General features: G+C 48.0%; 1 protein-coding gene across 1 annotated transcript in view; it reads right to left on the reverse strand.

The window, feature by feature from the left end:
* Positions 1-6767: 6767 nt before the first annotated feature.
* The window catches only part of LOC115645011 (1,5-anhydro-D-fructose reductase-like), a 63662-nt gene continuing 46565 nt past the window's right edge, over positions 6768-23864 (reverse strand). The window contains exons 5-12 of the mRNA XM_030549423.1: positions 18743-18910; positions 15420-15536; positions 14071-14148; positions 11343-11459; positions 10002-10108; positions 8063-8150; positions 7780-7863; positions 6768-6879 (exon numbers count right to left, since the gene is read on the reverse strand). Of these exons, the coding sequence (XP_030405283.1) occupies positions 6787-6879; positions 7780-7863; positions 8063-8150; positions 10002-10108; positions 11343-11459; positions 14071-14148; positions 15420-15536; positions 18743-18910 (852 nt within the window). The 3' untranslated portion in view covers positions 6768-6786. The remainder of the gene's footprint in view (positions 6880-7779; positions 7864-8062; positions 8151-10001; positions 10109-11342; positions 11460-14070; positions 14149-15419; positions 15537-18742; positions 18911-23864) is intronic.

Here is a 23864-nt window from a genome sequence, read left to right on the forward strand (position 1 = left end):
ACCAGGATCTCCTGCAACCCAGTTGAGTATCCTAACCACATCTAGAGAGTGGGGATTGTGTTGGCCCAAATCACATTTAATTAATGTGAAACAGCTTCCACAAGAAAGAGGGAGGTCACCTGTCCCCCCCATCAGTCTAACAAAAAGATGAGGGTATACAAGCACCAGAGCATATCTAAACCCACCTCTCCCACACCCTAGCCACTGGACTGTAGGGGAAGCTGCAGGTAGTGGCTGGCCCAAGTAACATTAATTAAAGTGGAACAGCTTCCACAGGCAAGAGCACACCAGCCGAAAGTTCAAGGCACACCTACCACAGCTGCATTCAACACCTGCCCTGCTTAACAGGGGGAAGGAAGTTGAATCTGCAGCTCCTAGAACCGAAGCATCTATTGGTTTTGCTGTCATTCAAACAATAGCTAATTAATGTGGAACAGCTTCCAAAGGCAAAAGCAAGGGAGCTCCCCATCCCTATACAGCATACACCTGGGCAGCTGGAGCCCCTGTTCAGAGTCCTTCATGAGAAGTAGAGGGCAGATTTGAACCCACTGGAGCTGCTACTTAGGTGAGCCCCTATCTCCTGCATTATACCGGGAGAGACAGGTTTTTGTCATCCCAATAAGATTGCATTAGTATAATAGCTTCAGCAGGGCGGGAACCCCAAACTGGTACTGTAAGGGAAGTGTCCATGAGTTGGTGGAGTGATCGGGCTTGATTCATAAAGCCTGCCGGAGCATTCTGTGCTTCCACTCTGTTTTCATCCTGTGCTTTCTCCACATCTTCAAATGCTTCCATGTATGTTTGCGCTTTCTCCCAAGACGTCTCTTTTCATTTACTGGGACAATATTGTCCATGGAATCACCAAGTGCCAGCCATTTCAATCAATTTATCAACACATTTATACGTTTGTGGACTTTAATGCCATGGTTAGATGGTTCCCTCTTAGAACATGGCTGATGACCGGAGCACTACAGAGGCTACCTTCCACAAGGATGTCTTCAAACCCACTATCTTGCATCACATTGCCTCTATCACACACACATGAAATTCACTGCACAATGCTTGCCTCCCATCTCGAGGTGGTATTGTCCATTTAATCAACCATGCTTTGCAGGAGATTGCTTTATCATAGATGACAGGTCCAGTCTCGGCCCAGAGAGTGGACCATAGCCTGAAAATATTTCATTATGGTGTACACTGTATTAACATGAGTTGCTGGTGCAGGAATCGTTGAGCAGTAGCCAATATTTATAAAATAGCAGACAGACAACGTCTCAAATCATAATGACAAATAATGGCCAATATGTTGATGTAATACGTGGTACAAAGAGGCTCCTACTGTCATGTGACTACAGACTTTTGTTTAAATGAAGGCAAAGAAGTACAAGGAAATGCATAAAATCTGTGACTTGGGGCTAAACAGGTCCCAAACTTTCCAAAACACTACTATTTTAGGTACATAGTTGCATTATCAATTATATTTAGAAGCTTTCTGCCAATTTTGGTCAAAATTAGCCAATGTTGCTTCCAGTTATGGCCCTTTTTGTGATTTTATGATTTTTCCACGTTGGATACCAGATAACCTTTAAACTTTATGTGATAGGGGAAAACTGCACCACTTCCAGCATCTCCATCCACCCTCGTGATGACCACCAGCTCTGTGCCTAATGTGTGACCGCAATGACATTTTTCTAGCTGATGGGTTACCCTAACTCATTAATAAGACTCCTTTTAAAATCTGGATGTAGGCTAAAAGGTTAATGCTGGGTGCTTGAGAAGGGGGAGTTGCCTTTTAGTATTTGCCCAAACTCTGTCCTCCTTGCCATGTAAACAAGGCTAATGCCTGCATTTGTCACAAATCAGACCCCTTCAAAGCAACTCATCAAGCTCTAGGCCTTATTCTGGACCCAGTTAAGTCCAACAAAGCTGTTCCTAGCTTCTAAAGAAGCCGACTCTGTGTGATCTACACAAGGAAGAAGGGAAGCAGCTTCAGCTGCGTACTTAGCCCTGGTTGGAGCTGGGCTTCCCACAGGACATTTTGCATTAGGGCACCGTGAGAAAGGCTGGGCTCCTGGCCTCCAACTTACGAGGTGGAGGAAAGCTACAGCCTTCAGGATCAAGTAAGTAGGACCCTGTAATGGGGCAGCTGCCCCACTCCCTGAGAATTTAGGCTGCAGCAGGCCAGTGGGCCTGTGCAGATGAGCAGCCAATCAGAGAAGGACTTATTGGGAGCTAATCAGGGCCCGGCTCAGCCCTATATAAAGGCTGCCTAGGAAAGGAGCAGTCAGTCTGTCCCAGACCATCATGGGGGAGGGTCTGTCTCCAGAGATGGGGAGACTAGCACCTGGGACAGCAGAAGGGAACTCCAGCCTGGTGTCTGCCAGCTGCAGGCCCTGAGGGTAATGGCCTAGCAGGTGTGAGGAGCTGAAGGGGAAGCAGCCCAGTAATGTGGACAGTCATGTGGAGAGAAGGAGGGCAGGATGGCTGCCACGAGAGGGTCCCTGGGTTGGGATCCAGAGTAGTGGGCGGGTCTGGGTCCTCCTCCCCCCCCCTTTGCCTTTGCCTTACACCTGGCTGACGGGAGTGGCTGTCCTGAGCTGTGACTTTGGGGGTCCAAAGTCCTGAGGTGTGACTTTGGGGGTGCAGTTGCATACATTGGCCGGGGCGCAGAGACAGCTGATTGACACCCCCCCAGTAGGGGGCGAGGATGGACTAAGGGGCACTGCTGGAGGGCAGTGGCTCGAAGAGGATGCCGCAAGTTGAGAGTGACGCGGGCTCAGATGCCAACCAAGGGCGAGACACCACCAGGAGAGGGCACTCCACTGGACTGAGCTAATACCCGGAGTCACCAGTGGGAGGTGCTGTGGTGGTGAGTTCCAACACCGTTACAGACCCCCATCTTGCAAAGGGTGTCCTTGAGGAGCAGGGTTGGGGTAACTTTTCAACTTTAGACCAGACACAGAGTGAATTACCTTTACCCCACAAAAGGGCACTAACGGACAGGGCTGAAGGGCAACATAGAGAGAGGTTTTTGTACATCCCTTATAATTAAGGAACAAATAACTTCTCAATTTAAAACAAACTTCCTGGTGAGAACAATGTCGCAATAACAAATTGAAGTAGCTGGAGATGAAGTTTAAATGTGAGATCTCAGCTAAAGAGATCGCATCTTCAAACCCTGTACAAAGTATTATATATTGCTAAGTGTTAGCTATCTAAATGAATCCTTCCCTTTCCAATTCAATGTGAAACAGCTGTGATAACTAATTATATGCAAGTTATTTCAGCTAGGTCCATAGAAAACTTTCATCTGACATCTTTCCGTTTTGTTTTCATTCTAACCACACACAGAGCTTTACACTCCTAGAATATACATCCAAATTTACATTACATCCGTTCAACACACATAATGGTCATCATCTGGCAAACAAACTGAATGGACAACATTAAGCAGGGGCTTAGTGTACCATAACACCTCAGGTATGTGAACTTGTGTATCTTAAAAACACGAATCATAGACTTTAAGGTCAGAAGGGACCATTATGGTCACCTAGTCTGACCTCCTGCACAACACAGGCCACAGACTCTCACCCACCCACTCCTGTATCAAACCCCTGACCTATGTCTGAGGTCCTGAAGTCCTCAAATCATGGTTTAAAGACCTCAAGGTGCAGAGAATCCTCCAGCAAGTGACCCGTGCCCCATGCTGCAGAGAAAGGCGAAAAACCCAAATACACATAAATCTAATGTACACTAAAAGGTTTAAGTCTCTCCAAGTTAATACTGGGCCTGACCATACATTCACTGAAGTCCACTGCAAAACTGTTGCTCCCAGTGATCTGTCAAGGTCAGCTTGCTGTACTGTGCAGTCCATCAGGACAGGCTGACTTTTATGCACATGCATACAGTGAACTAGCCTGTTTGCTGAGCACTTAAAGGGAAAGGGTGCTCCCCAAACGATAAGCAACATGCAGTGAAAACTGTGACTTGTCTCCAACAGACATTCACCTGTGCATCCAGGGCTATCCAGCACAAGGGCTATACCTCGCTTAAGTCCCATTTAATCAGGAGTAAGGGGGCAGAACAGGCACAACCTAAATGAGACTGAAGTGATCAGGTTGGTCTTCAGTACAGGAGTGAATTCTGCCCACAGCAAAAAAAGTCTGTGACTCCAATTGATAGGAATATTCCAGTTGCTATGACTTCCCCCCCACAGCAAACTGACTGATTTATAACATGGCAGTGCAGAAGATAGCCAAAGCATTTACATTGAAGGTTTTGAACAGGAGACTACAAATCCCATGTTGCATCAAGTTAAAGGCATGTTGGTACAGTCTGCTGTTTAACAAAACCCCAGTATGTTCAGTGCATGGTGCAAGTCCCCTGAAAAATGAACACATGAAGCTGGGAATGCTAAATGCTGTCATTGAGCAGCTGTTTTTTATTGTGTTACTGAAAGAAAATCAGGGGAACATTACAGAAGAGTCTAATCCTTTACCCCCATATCTAGAAACTGTCTGCAGAGAACAAATAGCTTATCAAGATCCCCCCTTACCCTTTGCAGAGCAAATATTTAAAATCACCCATGTAAAATTCTTCTCCATTCTCACGTCATTTAAAATGGGAAATAAAACATAATTAGTTTTAGCCCCAGTGTACAGGTAGGCAAGTAGATTTTAGTTTACCTTGCCTAGTACGTTTTCATAAGGATTTTGAGAGGCTGATATGGATCATTTCAAAAGCTTGCCGATACATGCAGTTGATTTACTGGGAACTGGATCTTCCAGGATTGACTTCCCATTTCTTGTCACTGAATGGGAAATGTTTGTGTGTCTCCATCCTGGAATAAAAGACAAATACACCCTAAGTAAATAATTATCACAACCATTCAGAATCTTCCATATAGAACTTTTTCAAGAAGCAACAGTGCAGGTAGCCAGCCACCTCTTCTATACATGTGATAGGAATAGCCAAAGCAGGGAATTTTACTGGAATTCAAACCTTTAATTTAAAATGCATTAACCCATGAGTTTAAGTAAAAGAAACACAAATAAACTAAGCCCATCCCTCTCCGGATTTGCTGGGGCATTCTGTTCCATCAGGCGCCCATCCTGCAACTGGATCTGCTAGTGATACCTTGCACCAGCAGAGGTGTTTAAACCCAGAATCTCTTCAACTAAAAGGATGAGCCGAATCTCTCCAACTAAAAGGATGAGCCAATTCTGCTTTTTAGCTCCTGTTGCATTCAAAGACTTAAGGGCCTTGATCCTGCTCCCAATTAAGTCAATAGAAAAACTCCCATTAACTTCCCCAGTGCAATATCAACCTCTAACGACGCAAAGGGGCTCAACTGCATGGGCCGCCAACAGAGTTTGGTTGTGAAACTCCTGCCCTTCCTGCAGCATGGCCGAGTGGACTGGGACACGGGAGATGTGGGTTTTGCTTGGATCACTCTGAAGCAAGTCACTTTGGACTAGATTCACAAAGCTCCAGGCTGAGAATTCCACTTGTTGGCAGGGCCCTATGGGGGGGGGGTTAGATGTTGGAACGCTTAAGCACCTTCATGAATCTGGACCTCTCAGATCTACTGCTGAAAAGTGTTATATGAGGAGCTAGATTTGATTAGATAGTAGAGGGCACCCAGCAAGGAAAAGGTGAGAACCCACACCTTAGTTGGTCAGCATTTTTCACCAAAAATGCTGCCTTCCCAATTAAAAATGATTTTTTGATCAAAATGTAATTTGATTTCTGGTTTTCAACAGCTGAAAAATTTCAGTTTTCTTTTTGGGGTCCATCCCCTCTTTTCAGTGAAAACAGGGAAGGGCAATTTTTTTTCCAGTGTTCCTATAGTCAAAAGACAGAAGTTCTGTAGCAAGGTTTTCAGGGTGGGGGTCATTTTGTTCATATTTTCAGAAAGACAAACACAGTTTTATATTTTAACCAGCTCTATAGCTGATTGAAACATCTCTGGGGACCAGCCACTGGAGAGCATCAAATCCATATTCTCCTAGCTTGGGTTATGCTTCTACCGACCCCGGCCCTCCACCCAGGTGAAATCTCTTTGGGTCCCATGCTGGCCTCTCCGATTTCAGGATCGGGGTCTTATTTGCGAGCCCTGCCACAAGGGAAGATTTGATTGTCTGTATTGCATGGGGCCCAAGCCTACCGTCAGTGCTTAAATAAACAATAGCAATACTCCATGCGTATTACACTCGAGCGTCAATGTGCTGCTCTAACCTTTGTGATGTATCCCTTGCCTCCGAATGGGTTAGCATCAGAGAGGAAACAGCTCCCTTTGTAACAGGTGAGACACACACTGGCTTGGGAACAACCCCACCTGAAGCTAACGGGGACAATCCCTGCTGGGTTTGGTCCCTTACCTACTTCACTGTGGGTTAATGAATGTTGGGAAGGTGCTTTGAGATCCTTAAAGAGTAGATGCTACTGAATATCTACCGCCTGTCTGCCTCGAGCCCTGTGGGTGAAAAGCAAAGGATCATGATCCCCATTTTTCACTGACGGAAACTGAGGCAGAGAATGGGACGTGACTGGCCCCAGGTCACCCAGCAGGCCAGAGGCAAAGCTAGAAATAGAAGATCTCCTGCATCCCCGTCCAGTGCACTAGCCCTGGGCCACATGACTGAAAGCACCCACTCCTTCCTAGCCAGCAAACTTCCCTGTGTAATATTGTTAGCCGGGCTCTGAAGGCTTCAGCACAGTTGCATGTGGCTAAGTTTTTTTGTTTTGTTTTTTTTGTTTTTGGTTAGACGAGCCTGTTTCACTCACTCACCCCAGCAAGTTCCATTTAATAAATCGCGTGTTGCAGTTTAGTCCTTCCAGCATCTGGATTTCTTTGCGTGTCAGGTGAAAGTCGTATACCTACACAGAAGAAACAGCCTTTGACTCCAAGCCCAGGTTCCCAGGTCTGCCAGGAGATGCAAGTCCACAGCAAAGCATGGAAGATGCGGACGGATATTCTGTAAGGCTGGGAATTGCAGCCCTTGGAGTCTGAGTGGTACCAGGAGGCTGGATATGGGGAATGGCAGGGTGTGGGCATGGGACTTCCCCAGTGCACACACGGGAGGTTACTGTGTGGCAAGCTGCTGTGCTGAAATTCACCCTCTGTCTAGCCCTGCAGCAGACAGGCCCAGACATTTTGCATGTGTCTCTCTCTGAGGCTAAGGGCAGATCTTCTGTTGGGGGCCCAGCTCTGAGGATTTGTTCAGCACAGCTCTACCAAATGGGCGTGGCCACTCACTCAACTCCTCAGTGAAAGGACAAAAATCCCACCCCAGATGTCTGGGCCACAATCTATTCCCACAGCCGCTTCCCTGGCCTAGACATGTTTTCATCCAGATCGTTACAGCTGGAGCCAGGACAAGAATCGCTCTGACGGCTTCCAAAAAACTGTTAACAAGCTTCCCAGGTACTGCGTCACGCCACCTCTCACAAGGGGCGGGGGGCGTGCATGCCAACCCAGGCGGTTTATAACAGTCAGACCTCGCTCTGTGTTGCCTTCTACAAGGAGCAAACCCACTTAGGTCTCCAAGCTGAGGGCCTTCAAGCGTATCCCTGAACAAAGGGGCTAACCCTCAGGCTAGCAATACTTAAGGGTCCCTTGAACTAGCCATTCAAATCCTGCTGGGTACAGCTCGGCTTTGGTATGAGTCCCCAGCTGTCGCTTGTGTGAAGCGTCTCACCCTGCTCTGGTGACAGTAACACCTCAGCCATAGGCCAGGAGCAGAAGAAGGCTCCCGGCTTGCTAGCCATCCCCGTTACCTCTGCGTTCTCCACGATGCGGGTCGGGGTGATGCTTTTCGGGATGGTGGCGATGCCCCTCTGAATGTGGAAGCGGATGAGAACCTGCAGAGAGAGCAGGAGCTGGTGAGCCAGGATACGTGGCTGGTGCAGTGGCCAGGGGGAGCACAGCCACCGCGAAGAGACAGAGAGACCCATTTTTCCACACTGCACCCACAAACCCCTCCCCCCGGGTAGCTTGGATAGGATGTCGCAAGTCTATATAGAGAAACACCACTAGGGCCAATGCTGTCCCCCGCCTCACCTGAGCGCTGGTCTTTCCATGCTTCTGAGCGATCTCATTCACTGTGGGATTCTCAAGGAGAGGCACAGGGCTGTTCTCCCCAGAAGGGCTAAGGGAAGAGAATTTGGAGAGTCCTGAACAACAGCTGCTGCTCTCGGAGAACAGGCAGCACTTTGCAAACAGGAGGCTGGTGGGAAGTCACCTTCCCAGCACCACTAGGAGGCAGCAAAGCCTCTTGCTGCTGGTTGGAGAAATGGGGAAGGGAAGGAACTGAGGGTTTCTGTCACTCCCCCTGAGCCAGTGACAGCGTCGACAAACACAAACACCGGCTGCTAACAACAGCCAGGACCCCTCCCTGACCCAGCTCACTCAGCCTCTCCCCTGCTTTGTCACCATGCGGCGGGGCTGCACCCCAGAACTCCTCATGCAGAGGGACCCCTGTTATGTTGGCCAGGCTCTTGATAAAGATAAAAGAATCCAGTAAATGCTATTGGGCCAAGCAACTCCACCCATGTCAGTGAAATCAAACCGGAGTGACAGCAGACTCCGGCCCAGTTAGCCTAGTGAAGATCTCAGCCAGATCTTGGCTGGGTGGGCCAGGGTTACCAGCCACGAAGGCAGAGGTCCCAGCTTGTATCTCAGAGCCACTCCAGGCTACAAAAACACCTCCCAGGCCTCCAGCTCACACTCACTCCATTTGCCAAACAGTCAGCACAGAGCCCTGCGATGCCAGTTCAGAGCAGAACTGCCCCTTTGTGCTACAGCTGTGTGCTGTGGGCATCTACTGTCCCCAGAAGGTGCTTTCTGAGTCAGGGAATCATAGAATATCAGGGTTGGAAGAGACCTCAGGAGGTATCTAGTCCAACCCCCAGTTCAAAGCAGGACCAATCCCCCAACTAAATCATCCCAGCCAGGGCTTTGTCAAGCCTGACCTTAAAAACCTCCAAGGATGGAGATTCCACCACTTCCCTAGGTAACCCATTCCAGTGCTTCACCACGCTCCTAGTGAAATAGTTTTTCCTAATATGCAGCCTAGACCTCCTCCACTGCAACTTGAGACCATTGCTGCTTGTTCTGTCATCAGGTACCACTGAGAACAGTCTAGATCCATCCTCTTTGGAACCCCCTTTCAGGTAGTTGAAAGCAGCTATCAAATCCCCCCTCATTCTTCTCTTCTGCAGACTAAACAATCCCAGTTCCCTCAGCCTCTCCTCATAAATCAGGTGCTCCAGCTCCCTAATCATTTTTGTTGCCCTCTGCTGGACTCTTTCCAATTTTTCCACATCCTTCTTGTAGTGTGGGGCCCAAAACTGGATGCAGTACTCCAGATGAGGCCTCACCAATGCCGAATAGAGGGGAATGATCACATCCCTCGATCTGCTGGCAATGCCCCTACTTATACAGCCCAAAATGCCGTTAGCCTTCTTGGCAACAAGGGCACACTGTTGACTCGTATCCAGCTTCTCGTCCACTGTAACCCCTACTCCTTTTCTGCAGAACTGCTGCCTAGCCAGTCACCAGCATGGACTGTGGAGCAGCAAGACCCCCACCCCTTCTACCTCCCACTCTTCTCTGATTAGCTCACTGGCCATTCTCCCTTTACAGGTGACTTTTGGAGCACGGTTCTGCTCTGAGAAACCAACATCATTGGAGTCCGTGACTCTAGATCACACATGTACCGTGTTCCTCTAACGGCCGTGCAAACCTTGCCCCGGGATCCAAGAGCCACCCTGGCTTCCTTCCGGTGCCCATGCTCACAAGGTAGTTGCTCCTTCTGGAACGCAGGCAGAGGTTCCCCCAGGGAATCCGGCTCCCTAGTAGGGGGAAACGCTGATCTCTGAACGTTAACAAGCAGACAGGACTGACAACAGCACCACCTGGGTCCTGTGTGTATTCACCCTCCAGCATAGCCCACTGCTTTAGATCTACCCTCCGAGGGCGCATGTTAGGGGTGACTCACCAGGGCAGGGCAGGGCAGCCGAAGGGACTGTATGCAATGAGGACAATCCCCTTAGACTTGCAATACTCCACCAGCTCAGGCTGGGTCAGGTAGGGATGCAGCTCCACCTGGTGGGGAAACATTTATTGTATCTCATGCCCCCATCCCATTGCCTCAAGGTGCTCAGGAGTGGGCTCTGAAGTGCCCGGAAGTCCTTCCCTAGGCGGGACGGGTGCAGCTTTCATTGGAAAGCCCAAAGCTGGGGCCTGGTTTGCTGAATATTAGGAGCCTCCATAGCCCCAGGGTCAGATGAGCCTTCCTCCTGCCCTGGGCAAGTCTTCTCTTGTCTGCCCAATCCCACATACCTCTCCCAGCATGCTGGACTGAGCATCAGATGCAGCCTCCTTCCTCCACACCCTGGCCTAAGAGAGGGGAAGCAAGGCTCAGGCTGCAGATTTCTGCCAGATCATAGAATATCAGGTTTGGAAGGGACCTCAGGAGATATCTAGTTCAAACTCCTGCTCAAAGCAGGACCAATCCCCAACTAAATCATCTTAGCCAAGGCTTTGTCAAGCCTGACCTTAAAAACCTCTAAGGAACCAATTCCAGTGCTTCACCACCCTCCTAGTGGACCAAGACCTAGTGGATCAGGACCGATCAATCCCCCTTCACATCATTCCCCAGGGCCGCCTCCTGCAGCATTACCTATTGGCCAGTGACAGCGGCTGCCTTGGAGAAGGGAGACGTGACTGGCCACAAGAAGGCAGAACCTAATTGATTAGGCCAGTGATTCTCCGCCTTCTCTACACCATGCCCTGCCCCCTACGTTAAGAGGCAGCTTGGCCTAATTAGGAGCGATTCGGAGCCATGAGATTTGGGCTTTAACTTCCCCCTCTCCATGATTGTTTCCCCTTTGCCTGGTTTGTCTATTTGGACTGCTGGCTTTTCAGTGCAGGGACTGTCTCTCATTGAGCACAGTGGGGTCCCAAGCTTGGTTGGACTCTGTGCTTCTGGGATACAAAGAATCCCTTTTGGGGGCAAGCCCTCAAAGAAGGAGCACAACCTCTCTGGCTCTGCCCAAGCTGTGAACCCAGCACTCAAAAGTCTGCTTAGCACAATACAGCAGATGATACAGCAGCAGCTTCCCAATTACTGTTTGCAACTATAAGCAGCCGATGCAAAGGTAGCATAAGCACTCCTCGGAGCGGAGACACCATTGCTACAGGCAGAGCAGGTGAGAGAGACAAGCTTTCGAGCTGCACAGAGCTGAAGGAGACTCACCCACCTTGTCTCTCTCATATTCAGGGACCAGTCTAGACCACCAAGGTGTAACTCATACGCTGCCCGATCACAAGCCTTTACCTGGTTGGCGGCAGGTTTGATCCTGCACACGGACAGCAGCCTCTCCAGCTGGGAGACATTGAAGTTGGAAACTCCCACCGATTTCACCAGGCCTTCGTCCACCAGCTTCTCCATCGCCTGCCAGGAAAACAAAGAGGTGCTGGATGATTTAGTTGGAGATTGGTCCTGCTTTGAGCAGGGGTTGGACTAGATACCTCCTGAGGTCCCTTCCAACCCTGATATTCTATGATTCTATGCAGCAGGTCACGGGCTGGGCCCGCACAGCTGGGGAAACCTAGGGGGCTGCTGGAATAATGGACGACTGACAATGCACTGGCTGGCTTTGCCAGGGTGCTGGAATGCTTGCAGCTGCCACTGGCTTCACCTGGAGCTGTGGGCGCTCAGCACCTGTGTCAAAGCCCACCACTTCCTTAGGGACGTCGGCCCAGATCCTCCAACGGCGTGAGGCACTGATGCCTGTATACCTTTGAGGTGGGCCCGGGTGCATGGAACAGGCCCAGCGATTGGTGCTCTCATGTGCCACAGAAGATCCTGGCCTAGTGCTTACGTTGGCAGAAGAGGGTCCTGATCATCCTTGGACATTAGGAAAAAGTTCCTAACTGTCAGGGTGGTTAAACACTGGAATAAATTGCCTACGGAGGTTGTGGAATCTCCATCTCTGGAGATATTTAAGAGTAGGTTAGATAAATGTCTATCAGGGATGGTCTAGACAGTATTTGGTGCTGCCATGAGGGCAGGGGACTGGACTCGATGACCTCTCGAGGTCCCTTCCAGTCCTAGAGTCTATGAATCTATGAATCCTTCCCACCATTCTGTCCTCCACGCCCACCCAGGGTAGGTGTGCAGCTCCTGGTACTACTGTGATCAGTCGGATTCAAGTGGCTAATCTCCATCCCTCCACGTACTTAGGTTGGGCTTTCAGGCAGTGGCGAGAATGGAGCACTTTAAAATGCAGCCTCCGCCTTGGGCACCTGCACAGCACAGCTTTGCCACACAAGCTGCAGTGATGTGCCCGAATTTTGCCTTCTGCACACGTCCAGAACAACTGAGGTGAAAGGGAGCTGATTGGAATCGGAGCCCTAGTTCCCATTCGGAACGGGTTTAAAAATATTTCCGTCGGCATGTGAGCACGGCCTGTCTCCTCCCGTGATGCATTAGCTCCTTCTCGGAGCCTTTGTACATTTTAAATGAGGCCATTTCATTATCTCCAGCCGGACTAAAAACCTGCCCCGGCTCGTGGCTCTTAACCTCGCTGGTAATTACCACTTGCTACAGCGGCAGGCGCGTTCAGCCTGTCTCTTGGTTCCTTACAGCCAGACAGCAGAGGCTGCTGATGGGAAATATATGTGAGGAACACGAGCCAGCCATGGAGATCGTTATGACTGGAGGGGGATGGGCAGCCTACACTGCTCTTTCCTCATCGCTCACTGTGCGCTATGGGAGAGCCCGTCGAAGCTAATGAGAGTCTTTCCACTGGCTGCAAAGGGCTTTGGATCAGGCCCTGTGTGCTTATGGCATCCATCAATGGTGCATGTCACCCAGGCATGCAGGAGGTGGGAATCAGGGCTTCCCCTGGTAAGGGACCCCTTCAAGGAACCCTTGAGAGACCCCCTCCATCCTAAATACCTCCATGTGGCTCAGGTGCCATATCCCATTGCTACTGCACCTTTAGCTTATGCGGTAGCTGTTAGGATATAGGTATTCAGGCCTGTATGCAAAGGCCTATACTTTAAGAATTTAGGTGTATTCTTATCACTTAGCTAGTTATAGAGGTATAAAAGACAGAATCAAAGATCACTGTCTGTGTAATGGCCTTCTCTTACTGTGACAGGCTAAGATGTAGTTAGGTAGCCATAAGTTGGGAAGTGTATGGTCACATCCTCACATTCCAAATTAGTCACATTGAAATAAGGTGCTATTGGGCTGTTAGGAATACAGTCCTGTCCTGATATTCCTATCACCTCCAGAGAAAGGGAAGAGCCTAGAAGATGTAAAAGGAAACTTAGTTTAATAGCATCCTGTCTGGCAAGAACTCACTTATCAATAGACACAGCTGGAAAACCCTTATGTCTGTATAGATGTAGTTGTGAAATCCTCACTTCTGTATTGTTTTGTATGTTTATTTGCATGGTCTCTGTCTAGTTCTGTAATTGTTTCTGCCTGCTGTATAATTAATTTTGTTGGGTGTAAACCAATTAAGGTGGTGGGGTATAATTGGTTAAATAACCATGTTAGAATATGTTAGGATTGGTTAGTTAAATTTCAGTAAAATGATTGGTTAAGGTATAGCTAAGCAAAACTCAGGTTTTACTATATAGTGTGCAGTCAGTCAAGAAGGGGGTGGGGGAAGAATGGGAACAGGGAATGGGGATGGGGGAATTAAAACCATGTCTTGCTAAAGGGGAAATCGGAATAGGGGGTGGGAACAGGAACAGGGACACAGGCGAGGCTCTGTGGTGTCAGAGCTAGGAAGGGGGACACTAAGGAAGGAAACTGGAATCATGCCTGCTGGAAGTTCACCCCAATAAACATTGAATCGTTTGTGCCTTTGGACTTCGGGTATTGTTGCTCTCTGTTCATACGAGAAGGACCAGGGAAGTGAGAGGGTGAAGGAATAAGCCCCCTAACAGTAGCAGCTTGGGCTGAGGTGTAATAAGTCCCAGGTTCTGTTCCTGCTCGTGACCCCCAAAGAACATCATTGCACTTGGCCTGATGTGCTGCCTCTTACCCTCCAGGTGTCCACGTAGTCCACATCTGACTGCAGAAGCAACCCGTCCTTTTGAGGCATGAGCTCCCCGCTGATATTCTGCAGAGGAACAGACCAAGAGCCACTTTCTAGGGGGAAGCATCCCATGTGCACCTCTGGAACTGCTGAGAGTACTGGCCTGACTTGCCAAGAATTAACGAGTGGCGAGGCATCAACCACCCCAGCTAGCCCATTCATCCCTGGGGAACGCACACCACCTCTGTCAGAGTTATTGCAATAGGAGGAAGTGCTAAAGAAAGGCAGGGGCACTGGATTTTTTTAGCTGGATGATGCAGCATCAGTGAGGTCTGCATGGGGCTTTTCTAGAGAATGAATATCCCAGCCTGTTTGCTTGACCCTGCTCCCACTATTCCAGTCACTGGAAGGCAGTCCAGGCTCCTGAGCTCAAAGGAGAATGAGGCTGGGTCACGACTTGGATAGGAGACTCCACTGCTCTGGTGTTGCTGAGTCAGTGCACATCCATTTCAGCAGTAAGTGTAATTACCCCAATAAAGTTTAGTCCTGGTGTTCTCACAAATCCCCTTCCTCTTACCAAAATTGCCAAGAGATCCTCGTTGTTCATGCCTGGTCAGGATGACTCTTCTATGTTCTATCCAGAAGACCCATCTACAGTAACACACTGCCCAACACCCAAATACCCTCGATTTTCCCTGGATCCTCTCATTTTCTTCATTTCCCAGCCTAGATTATTTTGCTGTTAAATAGTTGCTGTGTGGCAGTGTTCTAGCTGCCAGGGAAGCTATCCTTTATCTGTCTCCCATGGGCACTGTGTGACTACATGAGCCAAGTTCTCTGTCGGCTTATGCCATCCATCCATGGAAGTCAGGCAATGGGGCCCAGTTATTCCTTGTTTCTAAAGCCCTTGTAGCTACTTGGATGGAAGGTGCAACAGAACCTTTATCTTATCACCATAATATCTGAGTACCTCATGCACCTGTGAGGCAGGACAGTGCTGTTAGTTCCATGTGACACAGGAAGAACAGGCCCAGGGTCTATCAAGTGACTCACCCGAGGTCACGTTGTAAGTCTGTAGTTAAACTTGGAGCTGAACCTAGTAATCCTGAGTCCCAGCTTTGCACATTAGCCACTAGAACATGCTTCCTAGAAACGCAAAAGGAAACCAGACAACTCACTCAGGAGCTATCGACCTGCCACGGAGGGACAACCCAGCCTTCCTTGTTTTGCCTCTTGACAATTAAAAATGGAAACCCAGTTCTGTCCTGCACTGACTCATCGCCGTGTAAACTGCTGTATGGCTAGGGGGAAGAAAGGGAAATAAATGCCATAAGCTCAGAGAGAATCCACCTTACCGGAAAGCCCATTGGAGAGTGCATGAGATAGAGATCCAGGTAATCCAGGTTCAGCATTGTCAGGCTTTTCAGGAAAGCCGGCTTCACATCCTGCGGGGCGTGGAAGATGTTCCACAGCTGCCCAGAGAAGATAATTGCATTATTAGTTGTATTCCAGGAGCACCTAACCAAAATGAGGGTCCTTTATGCTGGACACTATACAGAGAGGCAGTACCTGCTCTGCAGAGCTCAGTCTAAATACAAGAGACAGACCCAGGGTGGGAGGAGAAACATGGAGGGGAGGGGAATTACTCCAGGTCACACAGCGGGTCAGTGTCAGAGTTAGGGATAGAGCCCAGGTTTCTAGACTCCCAATCCACTGTCTGTTCTATGGGACCAGGCTGCCTCTGTGATATGGGGGCATGGTCAGACAGAGTAGGAGAATGGGAGTATAATGAGCTGTATTGATGGGGAACCGAGGCACACAGATAGGGAGGGTGTGACAGAGCCAGGAACCAAAGCCAGATCTCCTGAATCCCAGGCCAGTGGCTTCACCCCAGCACCATCCTTCTTCTCTAAGAGCAAAACTGACATCCCTTTCCCCAGCATTTTTCTCTATACAAATGATGTGTTCCCTCCAGGCCTTAGAGCAACAAGTCAAATGTTGCTCTTCATTTCATGTCCCTGCTCCTATTGGTCTGCTCTTCTCAGCAAGAAACCAGGAGGAGGAGCTAGCACCATGTGACCAATCAGCTCTCAGGTACACCCAGCTTGGGAATCTTTTCTATTTAGCATTCCATTGCCGCTTATTGTTTGTTGTGGGCACCTACCGTGGGCCTTTGTTACTTGCATCATAAACAGTCTTAGATAATATCATAAGTATAGCTTAGTCTTGAGAAAAGACGTCTGAGGGGGGCCCGATACCAGTCTTGAAATACGTGAAGGGCGGTAATAAAAAGGACTGGTTTCAGAGTAGCAGCCATGTTAGTCTGTATCCACAAAAAGAACAGGAGTCCTTGTGGCACCTTAGAGACAAACAAATTTATTTGAGCATAAGGTTCCATGGGCTACAGCTCGCTTCATCGGATGCATGTAGTGGAAAATAAAGTAGGAAGATATATATATCAGAGAACATGAAACAAGGGGTGTTACCATACACACTCTAATGAGAGTGACTAGCAGGAGAGAGAAAAACTTTTTGTAGTGGTAATTAAAATGCTCCATTTGCAGCAGTTGACAAGAAGTTGTGAGGAACAGTGGGTGGGGGGGAAATAAACATGGGGAAATAGTTTTACTTTGTGTAATGACCCATCCACTCCCAGTCTTTATTTAAGCCTAATTTAATGGTGTCTGTTTTGCAAATTAATTCCAATTCAGCAGTCTCTCGCTGGAGTCTGTTTTTGAAGTTTTTTTGTTGTAATATTGCAACTTCTAGGTCTGTAATTGAATGGCTAGGGAGATTGAAGTGTTCTCCAACTGGTTTTTGAATGTTATAATTCTTGATGTCTGATTTGTGTTCATTCATTCTTTTATGTAGAGACTGTCCGGTGTGGCCAATGTACATGGCAGAGGGACATTGCTGACACATGATGGCATATATCACATTGGTAGATGTGCAGGTGAATGAGCCTCTGATGTGGCTGATGTGATTAGGTCCTATGATGGTATCCCCTGAATAGATATGTGACAGAGTTGGCAACGGGCTTTGTGGCAAGGATAGCTTCCTGGGTTAGTGTTTTTGTTGTGTGCTGTGTGGTTGCTGGTGAGTATTCGCTTCAGGTTTGGGGGTTGTCTGTAAGCAAGGACTGGCCTGTCTCCCAAGATCTGTGAGAATGATGGACCATCCTTCAGGATAGGTCGTAGATTCTTGATGATGCACTGAAGAGGTTTTAGTTGGGGGATGAAGGTGATGGCTAGTGGCGTTCTGTTACTTTGTTGGGCCTGTCCTGTAGTAGGTGACTTCTGGGTACTCTTCTGGATCTGTCAACCTGTTTCTTCACTTCAGCAGGTGGGTATTGTATTTGTAAGAACGCTTGATAGAGATCTTGTAGGTGTTTGTCTCTGTCTGAGGGGTTGGAGCAAATGCGATTGTATCGTAGAGCTTGGCTGTAGACAATGGATCGAGTGGTGTGGTCTGGATGAAAGCTGGAGGCATGTAGGTAAGACGACTGTGATCAATTGTTCTCCATGTTCATTGGAGGTAGGACAAAAAGTAATGGGTTAAACCGTTGGCAGAGGGGATTTAGGTTAGATATTAGGAAAACCTTTCTAACTCTATGGGTTGTTAAGCTCTGGAACAGGCTTCCAAGGGAGGTCGTGAAATCCCCTTGCTGGAGGTTTTTAAGACCAGGTTGGACAAAACTGGTCAGGGATAGTCAAGGATACCTGGTCCTGCTTCAGTGTAAGGGACTGGACTTGATGACTTCTTGGGGTCCCTTCCAGGCTGACATCTGACATTTCTGTGATTCTATAGTAGCTATGGGTGTGCTCCACAAAAGTGAGATGTTTGTGTATATGTAGATAGCACTAATTCTATTAACTATCGAATGGCATATAAGAACATGGAGCACTACTGGGCAAAAAATGGAATTTGAATCCTGTGGAAAATTCCAACCAATTGTTATTTCTAGTAGGGTGAAAATTCTGAAAATTTTCTATTTGGAAACATTGAAACTTTTCATTTTGCTAAGGACAAAATAATACAATCTGGAACCACACAAAAATATGCAAGTGGAAGTTAAATGAAACAAGAAAGTCAAAACGATATGTGTTGACATTTTTCCATCACAATTTCACCAAAATTGAGATGTTTCTGCAGAATGGTTTAGATGTCAACAAAATTGCATTTTCCAGCTGAAACCTGTTCCATTGTCCATTTTTGATCATTTCTGATAAGTTATAAAGTTTAATAAAATTGTTCTGCACTGGGAGTGGCAGCTCTTTGACAATTGTGTTTCAATCCACAAGGCATACAGCACAGCCAACATCAAGCCTTCATGAGTCATAGAATCATAGACTATCAGGGTTGAAAGGGACCTCAGGAGGTCATCTAGTCCAACCTCCTGCTCAAAGCAGGCCCCCCCAGAATCCATGAGATTGGCTTAAAAACCATAGGGTCTTATTTGCCTTCTGGCCTTTAGGGGGTCTCATTTTGCAGCTTCTGTGAATAACCAAGAGGGCTAGGAAATTGTTTTTTATTTATCAGAGGCTGAAATTTTCACCCTATCATGAATCCCGGAGCAGAGGCCATGAGAAAAAAACAACACCCAGTATCCCAAGTCTTGGGGTAACTTAGAAAGAATTGGCAATCTTGGGCTTCTGTTTGGAAGGAAAACGGGGCTCACCTTGCTCACCACATAAAGCTCATCTCTCTTCAGCTTCCCTTCCCCGAACTTCTTTTGAAAGGCTGCTCCGATCTCGGCCTCGTTCTGGTAAAAATAAGCACAGTCGACGTGCCGATACCCAGCATCTAAAGCTACCTCCACGGCTTCCTGAACGGCCACCGGAGGAGACTGCAAAGAAACCAATAAACGCATCACCACTTGCTATTGAATCTTCCCCAGAGCCACACTCCTGGGGCAAACGAGCTACACTGATTTACACAAGCTCAATAGCTTGGGACCTGTCAAGCCAAACCCAGGGTCAGGCCTTGTCTAGGATAGACAAGGTAGGAGATACCCCCCAGGGAACGGCTTGGGTAGGAGATACCCCCCAGGGAATGGCTAGGTGCTGCAAACTCCACATGTGGTGCTCGTTCTTCTAAGTCGCTGTTAAACCAAGGCCCCAGCATGGCACTAGGGGGCGTTGTGATACCCACGATGCCACCTTTCAGCTATGGTGCATAGTGGCATGCCAGCCCACATTTGGTTGTTACAAGGGTCCCATGGCACCTCAGGCAAGAGAACTTCAGCTGCAACTTTGCAAAGCCAAGCCTCATGGAATATTTTGTTGCCTTGGAGACTAAAAGGGCTTTGGGTACATGCATAGACGGGGGTAACAAGGTCATCCTTTGCTGCACCGGTCCCTGGGGGCTCATACGCCAAAGCTACCATAACCATAGGCTCAAAGGCACTTGAAACATTAGTTTCGACGTGCTCTTGCCGTTCATGGGTTTGCAATAAACATCCACGCACATCTAATAGGCTAAGAGTCTTTGCCTCTCTCTTTGCTACCAGCCCCAGCAAAGCCTTCAAGAATTATCACGTTCTTTCTCGAACAAAGCATCTGATCCTACATCCATTGAATTCAGTGGATCTCTTTCCACTAACTTCCCGGGATGTTTACAAGGTTTAGTTAATGCTCAGGCAGATTCATCTGCTCTGTCACCCAGCCACACCCTGGCTGTGTGGGGAACACAGCTGCTGAGAGCCCTCTCTGTACCAAGCCTGCTTTAATTAAAGCATTTATCCAAGAATGGAGGCCGGCATGCCCCTGCCTGCAAAGAACACAGAGACAAAGAGCAAACGCGGCGTCCAACCCAAACTGATTAACCGGCACTTATGCATGGTTGTTCCTGCCTTGGAACAAAGGGAAAGCAGGTGGAGAGAAGTGTAGACCCAGCAGAAGTTATGCCAAGAGGCAGGATCCCCGGGGTGGATTGAACACAGCTGCACTCACCCCTTGTAGTGCCAGGGCTGTCTTGTTCTTGAAAACGATCAATGTTTAATCTGCTCTTGCTATCGGATGATCAGTACATGAGAGAGCCTGTAGTTGAGTGGGCTCCCTGCCTCCCATTCCCATCTAGCCAAAACATTGCTCCCACTCGCTCGCCAGCATCCTGCTTTGCATCTCTACTTCCAGATCCTCTTGCTTTCAAGACTTTGCATGCACCCATGGCTCTGTTCTCCCAATGTCCTGCTCTTCTCTCTAGCTGTCCTCTCCCATCTCCCACACTCTAGCGTGCCAACACTGGGCTTTAGATCTCAGGCCCTGGTTGGAAACTCTCCCCCTCTCATCCCAAAATACCGATTCAACAAGATCAGGGCTTGCGCCATGGGTGGCATGGTGCATTAGCGCAGATGACCCCCCCCCCTGTACCTCTCCCATGGGACTGACAGAGAACATCCCATCTCCAAGGCTGCCAACCCAGCAGTCTTTCATCAGAATTCAATTCCCATCAAAGACATCTTTGAAAGGAGATTAAGGTAGACAATTACCTCTCCCAGCGCTTTCTCGGGTCTCCTGAGTGTAGCTGGCAGCAGATGTCTGAGACAAGGCTGAGAAAGCCATAGGGCACCACATGATTGTTCCGTGTCCCAGGGAAGTTTATTAAAGGATTAAACCAACAATGATTATTTAATTGCACAACAAAGCAAATGAATCCCGACTGGCCTCAATGGAACGCCACTTTCCTCCACAACAAATGGAGCTCTGCCCTGGCATGGAGACATGAAAACCGCCTTGGGGATCCAGGATCCTTTGTAAAAGTAAGGACCAGAGCTGGGAAGCAGCTACATCTATCCTGTGGCCCCAGTAGCCCAGCGGGCTACGAAAAGGACCTGTTTTGCTGGCTGCTTTCTACACTTCAGTAGACAACATATCCTAATGGAACAACTCCCATTGACTTCAGTGGACTTTGGGTCAGCTGTTTGAAGTTTGTTGTGTTTTGTTTTAAATGCCTTTGGGATGAAATGGAGATGTTTGCAAGAAAAAAACCCACTGTTGTCAAATTTGTTGAGCAACAAAAACAGCGGGATTAAAAAAAAAATCAAAATCCAAAAAACGTCAATGAAAAACGGTTGTTTGGTGGGTTGGTTGATTTTAGCTTTTTCATAGATCATAATATCCAAGTATTTGCCAACAGGTCTACTCTGGCAAAAAAGTTTCAGAGCAAAAGCAGTGTGGGCCCAGTGGAATTGGTCCCCCCCAGCCCCCTACAGTCCCTTCTCTCTTATTTTCTCCCTCTCATCCAACGCCCACCCTGTTTTTCCTGGCTCGTCTTTTTGGTACAGCCTAACACTATTGCTGCAGAAGGGCCACCCGTTAAGACCTCATCAACACTTGAAAGTGAAACCAGTCAAATTTTGCTTGGTGCAATTTTGTTCCAAAATAGTCAGGCCGGACAAAGATGTGGCTTTGCCTTTTACCTTAGTGTGGTTAAAACCACATAGAAAAGGAATAAGCTGCCCTGGCTTTATAGGGGAATTGTATTACTTCAAAATTGTACCAGGATAGTTCAGATTGGCACAATTTTGTAGTACAAGTACAAGTCCTGTACATGATTAGCCTGTAGGACTCACTGCTGAAGGATCTCATCAAACACTTGACACCATTCAGGGAAGAATTAGACAAAAAGAGCATCTGCAGTTGGACCAGCCAGGATTCAAGTTAAGAGACTTATTTAACCTCATGCCTCAGGAAGAGCAGAAGATCCACCAGCTCGCGGAAAGAAATACTGATGTTCAACGTCAAAAATGCTCAGGTCCTCTGAAAAGTGACCGAAAGGGCACCAGGAGCTGCCCGGTTTATCGGCTTGCAGTGATTCTAGCTCAAATTGGTTCACAGTTTGTAAGTAAGGTCTGACCAGGGCCAGGGGTGTCATTAACAATAAAGGAGGAGGAAGACAGGCACAGATGCAAAAGACAAGACTTTATCAAACATGCCTAAGAGGCCACTGTTACATGCCCAAGCTCCGGTGTTTGTGCACCAGCAGCCTAGCCCCAGCATGCATTGCTAAGCCCCTGGTGCCCCGCAAAACCAGATCCCTCCAGAAACCTAACTCTCTTTCTCAAGTTCCACTCATCCCGTGACAGATTTAGTGCTTCCCTTATACTCAGGCTTCTTTGCCCCCTGTGCAGGTTACAGTTGCACTGAGGATTGGTCCTGCTTTGATCAGGGGGTTGGACTAGTTGACCTCCTGAGGTCCTTCCAACCCTGATATTCTATGATTCTATGCACCCTGCCCGCTCACACCCCATATGAGCCACTTTGGCTGTCAGGATTGCCAGAGTTATAGGAACACCTTGGCCATCTCCCCCTTGTACTTAGCTGTTAAAAAAAAATCAGCATTTACTGCATTGATTGAACCCAATGAGAACAAACAGAGGACAGCGCTTCTCAGCACTGGCAAGACAGCACTTTACATAGGTGTCATGCATTTTTTCTGCAACTCCCATTCTCTTTCTTAGGACCACTGAAGTCAATGGGAGTTTAAACATTAGACTTCAATTGGTTTAGTGTGGTCCTTGAATGAGTATCTGCCTCCTGTAAATAGACTGCCAGGAAATTCAAAATACTGTTATGTAGAGGATGTTAATTATCTTTGATCTACATAAAATCACAGCTCTGATTAAAGCCAAAGCATGTGCAAAGCACCTTTCTTCCAGGCTCAAGAGAAGGAGCAATTAAGCCCTTTTATGTCACAAGATACATGGCCACAGTAGAAGCCACCGCCCAAGTCAAAGGCAAGATCAGAAGCTGAGCCATGTGGACTTCCCCGATTGCAAACACAGAGGCTAGGCCCAAGAGTGCATGCATGTATATGTGTGTCAGCAAGAGAAGCAGTTGTGTGGGGGGGCAGAGAGAGCTCTCCTTGTGGCCTGGAATTGCTGGAGAGGTAGGCTTGGAAACTGAAAGCCAGGAAACTGCTTGCTGTTTGTTTCTATTGTGTTCAGGGAAACAAGCAAACTGTGTGTGTGCCGCCTTTGTAAACAAAATAGGATCCAACCAAACAAATACCTATCGTCAGTTTCTTTTCCTAACCGCAAGAGACTTGCCAGACCCTGAAAATTTCCACCCCGCGGGGACCAAGGGGGCAATGGTACTTAACATGTTTGTAGTCTAGTCTAGTGTCTAGTATGGACACTCCCCACACATCTAATCAAGGCTCTGCATGTTTGTGGTTTACTTGGTGCTATGTCTTCACTGCAAGAAGAGGTGCATTTACGCAGAGATCGCTACTTCAATGTAAATTCCACATAGAGACAAGGCACGGGGCTTTATTTTTTTACCCCAATGTAGTAAGCTCCTGATAGATGAAGGGTGGGCAACAGGGTTGACCCCAACTAGCTACATGGAGATAAAAGCTACTACTGCCTTGTCTCCAGTAGCTCTTTTGATGCAAAATCCTATCTTGAGGGATCAGCTGACAGTAAACTACAACCACATGCCACCCGCATCAAGTGTGAGGGGAACATCCTGACTAGTATTTACAAACGCGTTCTGTACCTTGAGCGAGCCAGTGACTCTGAGCTGAAAAAGTCTAGCAAAGATGTGACTGAGAATGGCAGTGTCCATAGCCCAAGGAATTAGTAACGGGTTATAAATAAATAAGATTGCATTGCCTAGATTCTGAACTGCCCCTTGGAAAGACCCAGAAATACCCAACTGCAGCCCAGAATGCTGCTGCCTTCCCTGCCTGGTAATATAATGGCGGATCCTCATCAAACCTCTAGCATATCTGCGGGGAAGGGACAGCTCTAGCCGCTGGGCTGTGAGAGAGCCTGTGTTGCCAGAGCTGACATGAGT

The sequence above is a fragment of the Gopherus evgoodei genome, chromosome 2, assembly GCF_007399415.2.
Source record: "Gopherus evgoodei ecotype Sinaloan lineage chromosome 2, rGopEvg1_v1.p, whole genome shotgun sequence".
In the NCBI taxonomy this organism is placed as follows: Eukaryota; Metazoa; Chordata; order Testudines; family Testudinidae; genus Gopherus; species Gopherus evgoodei.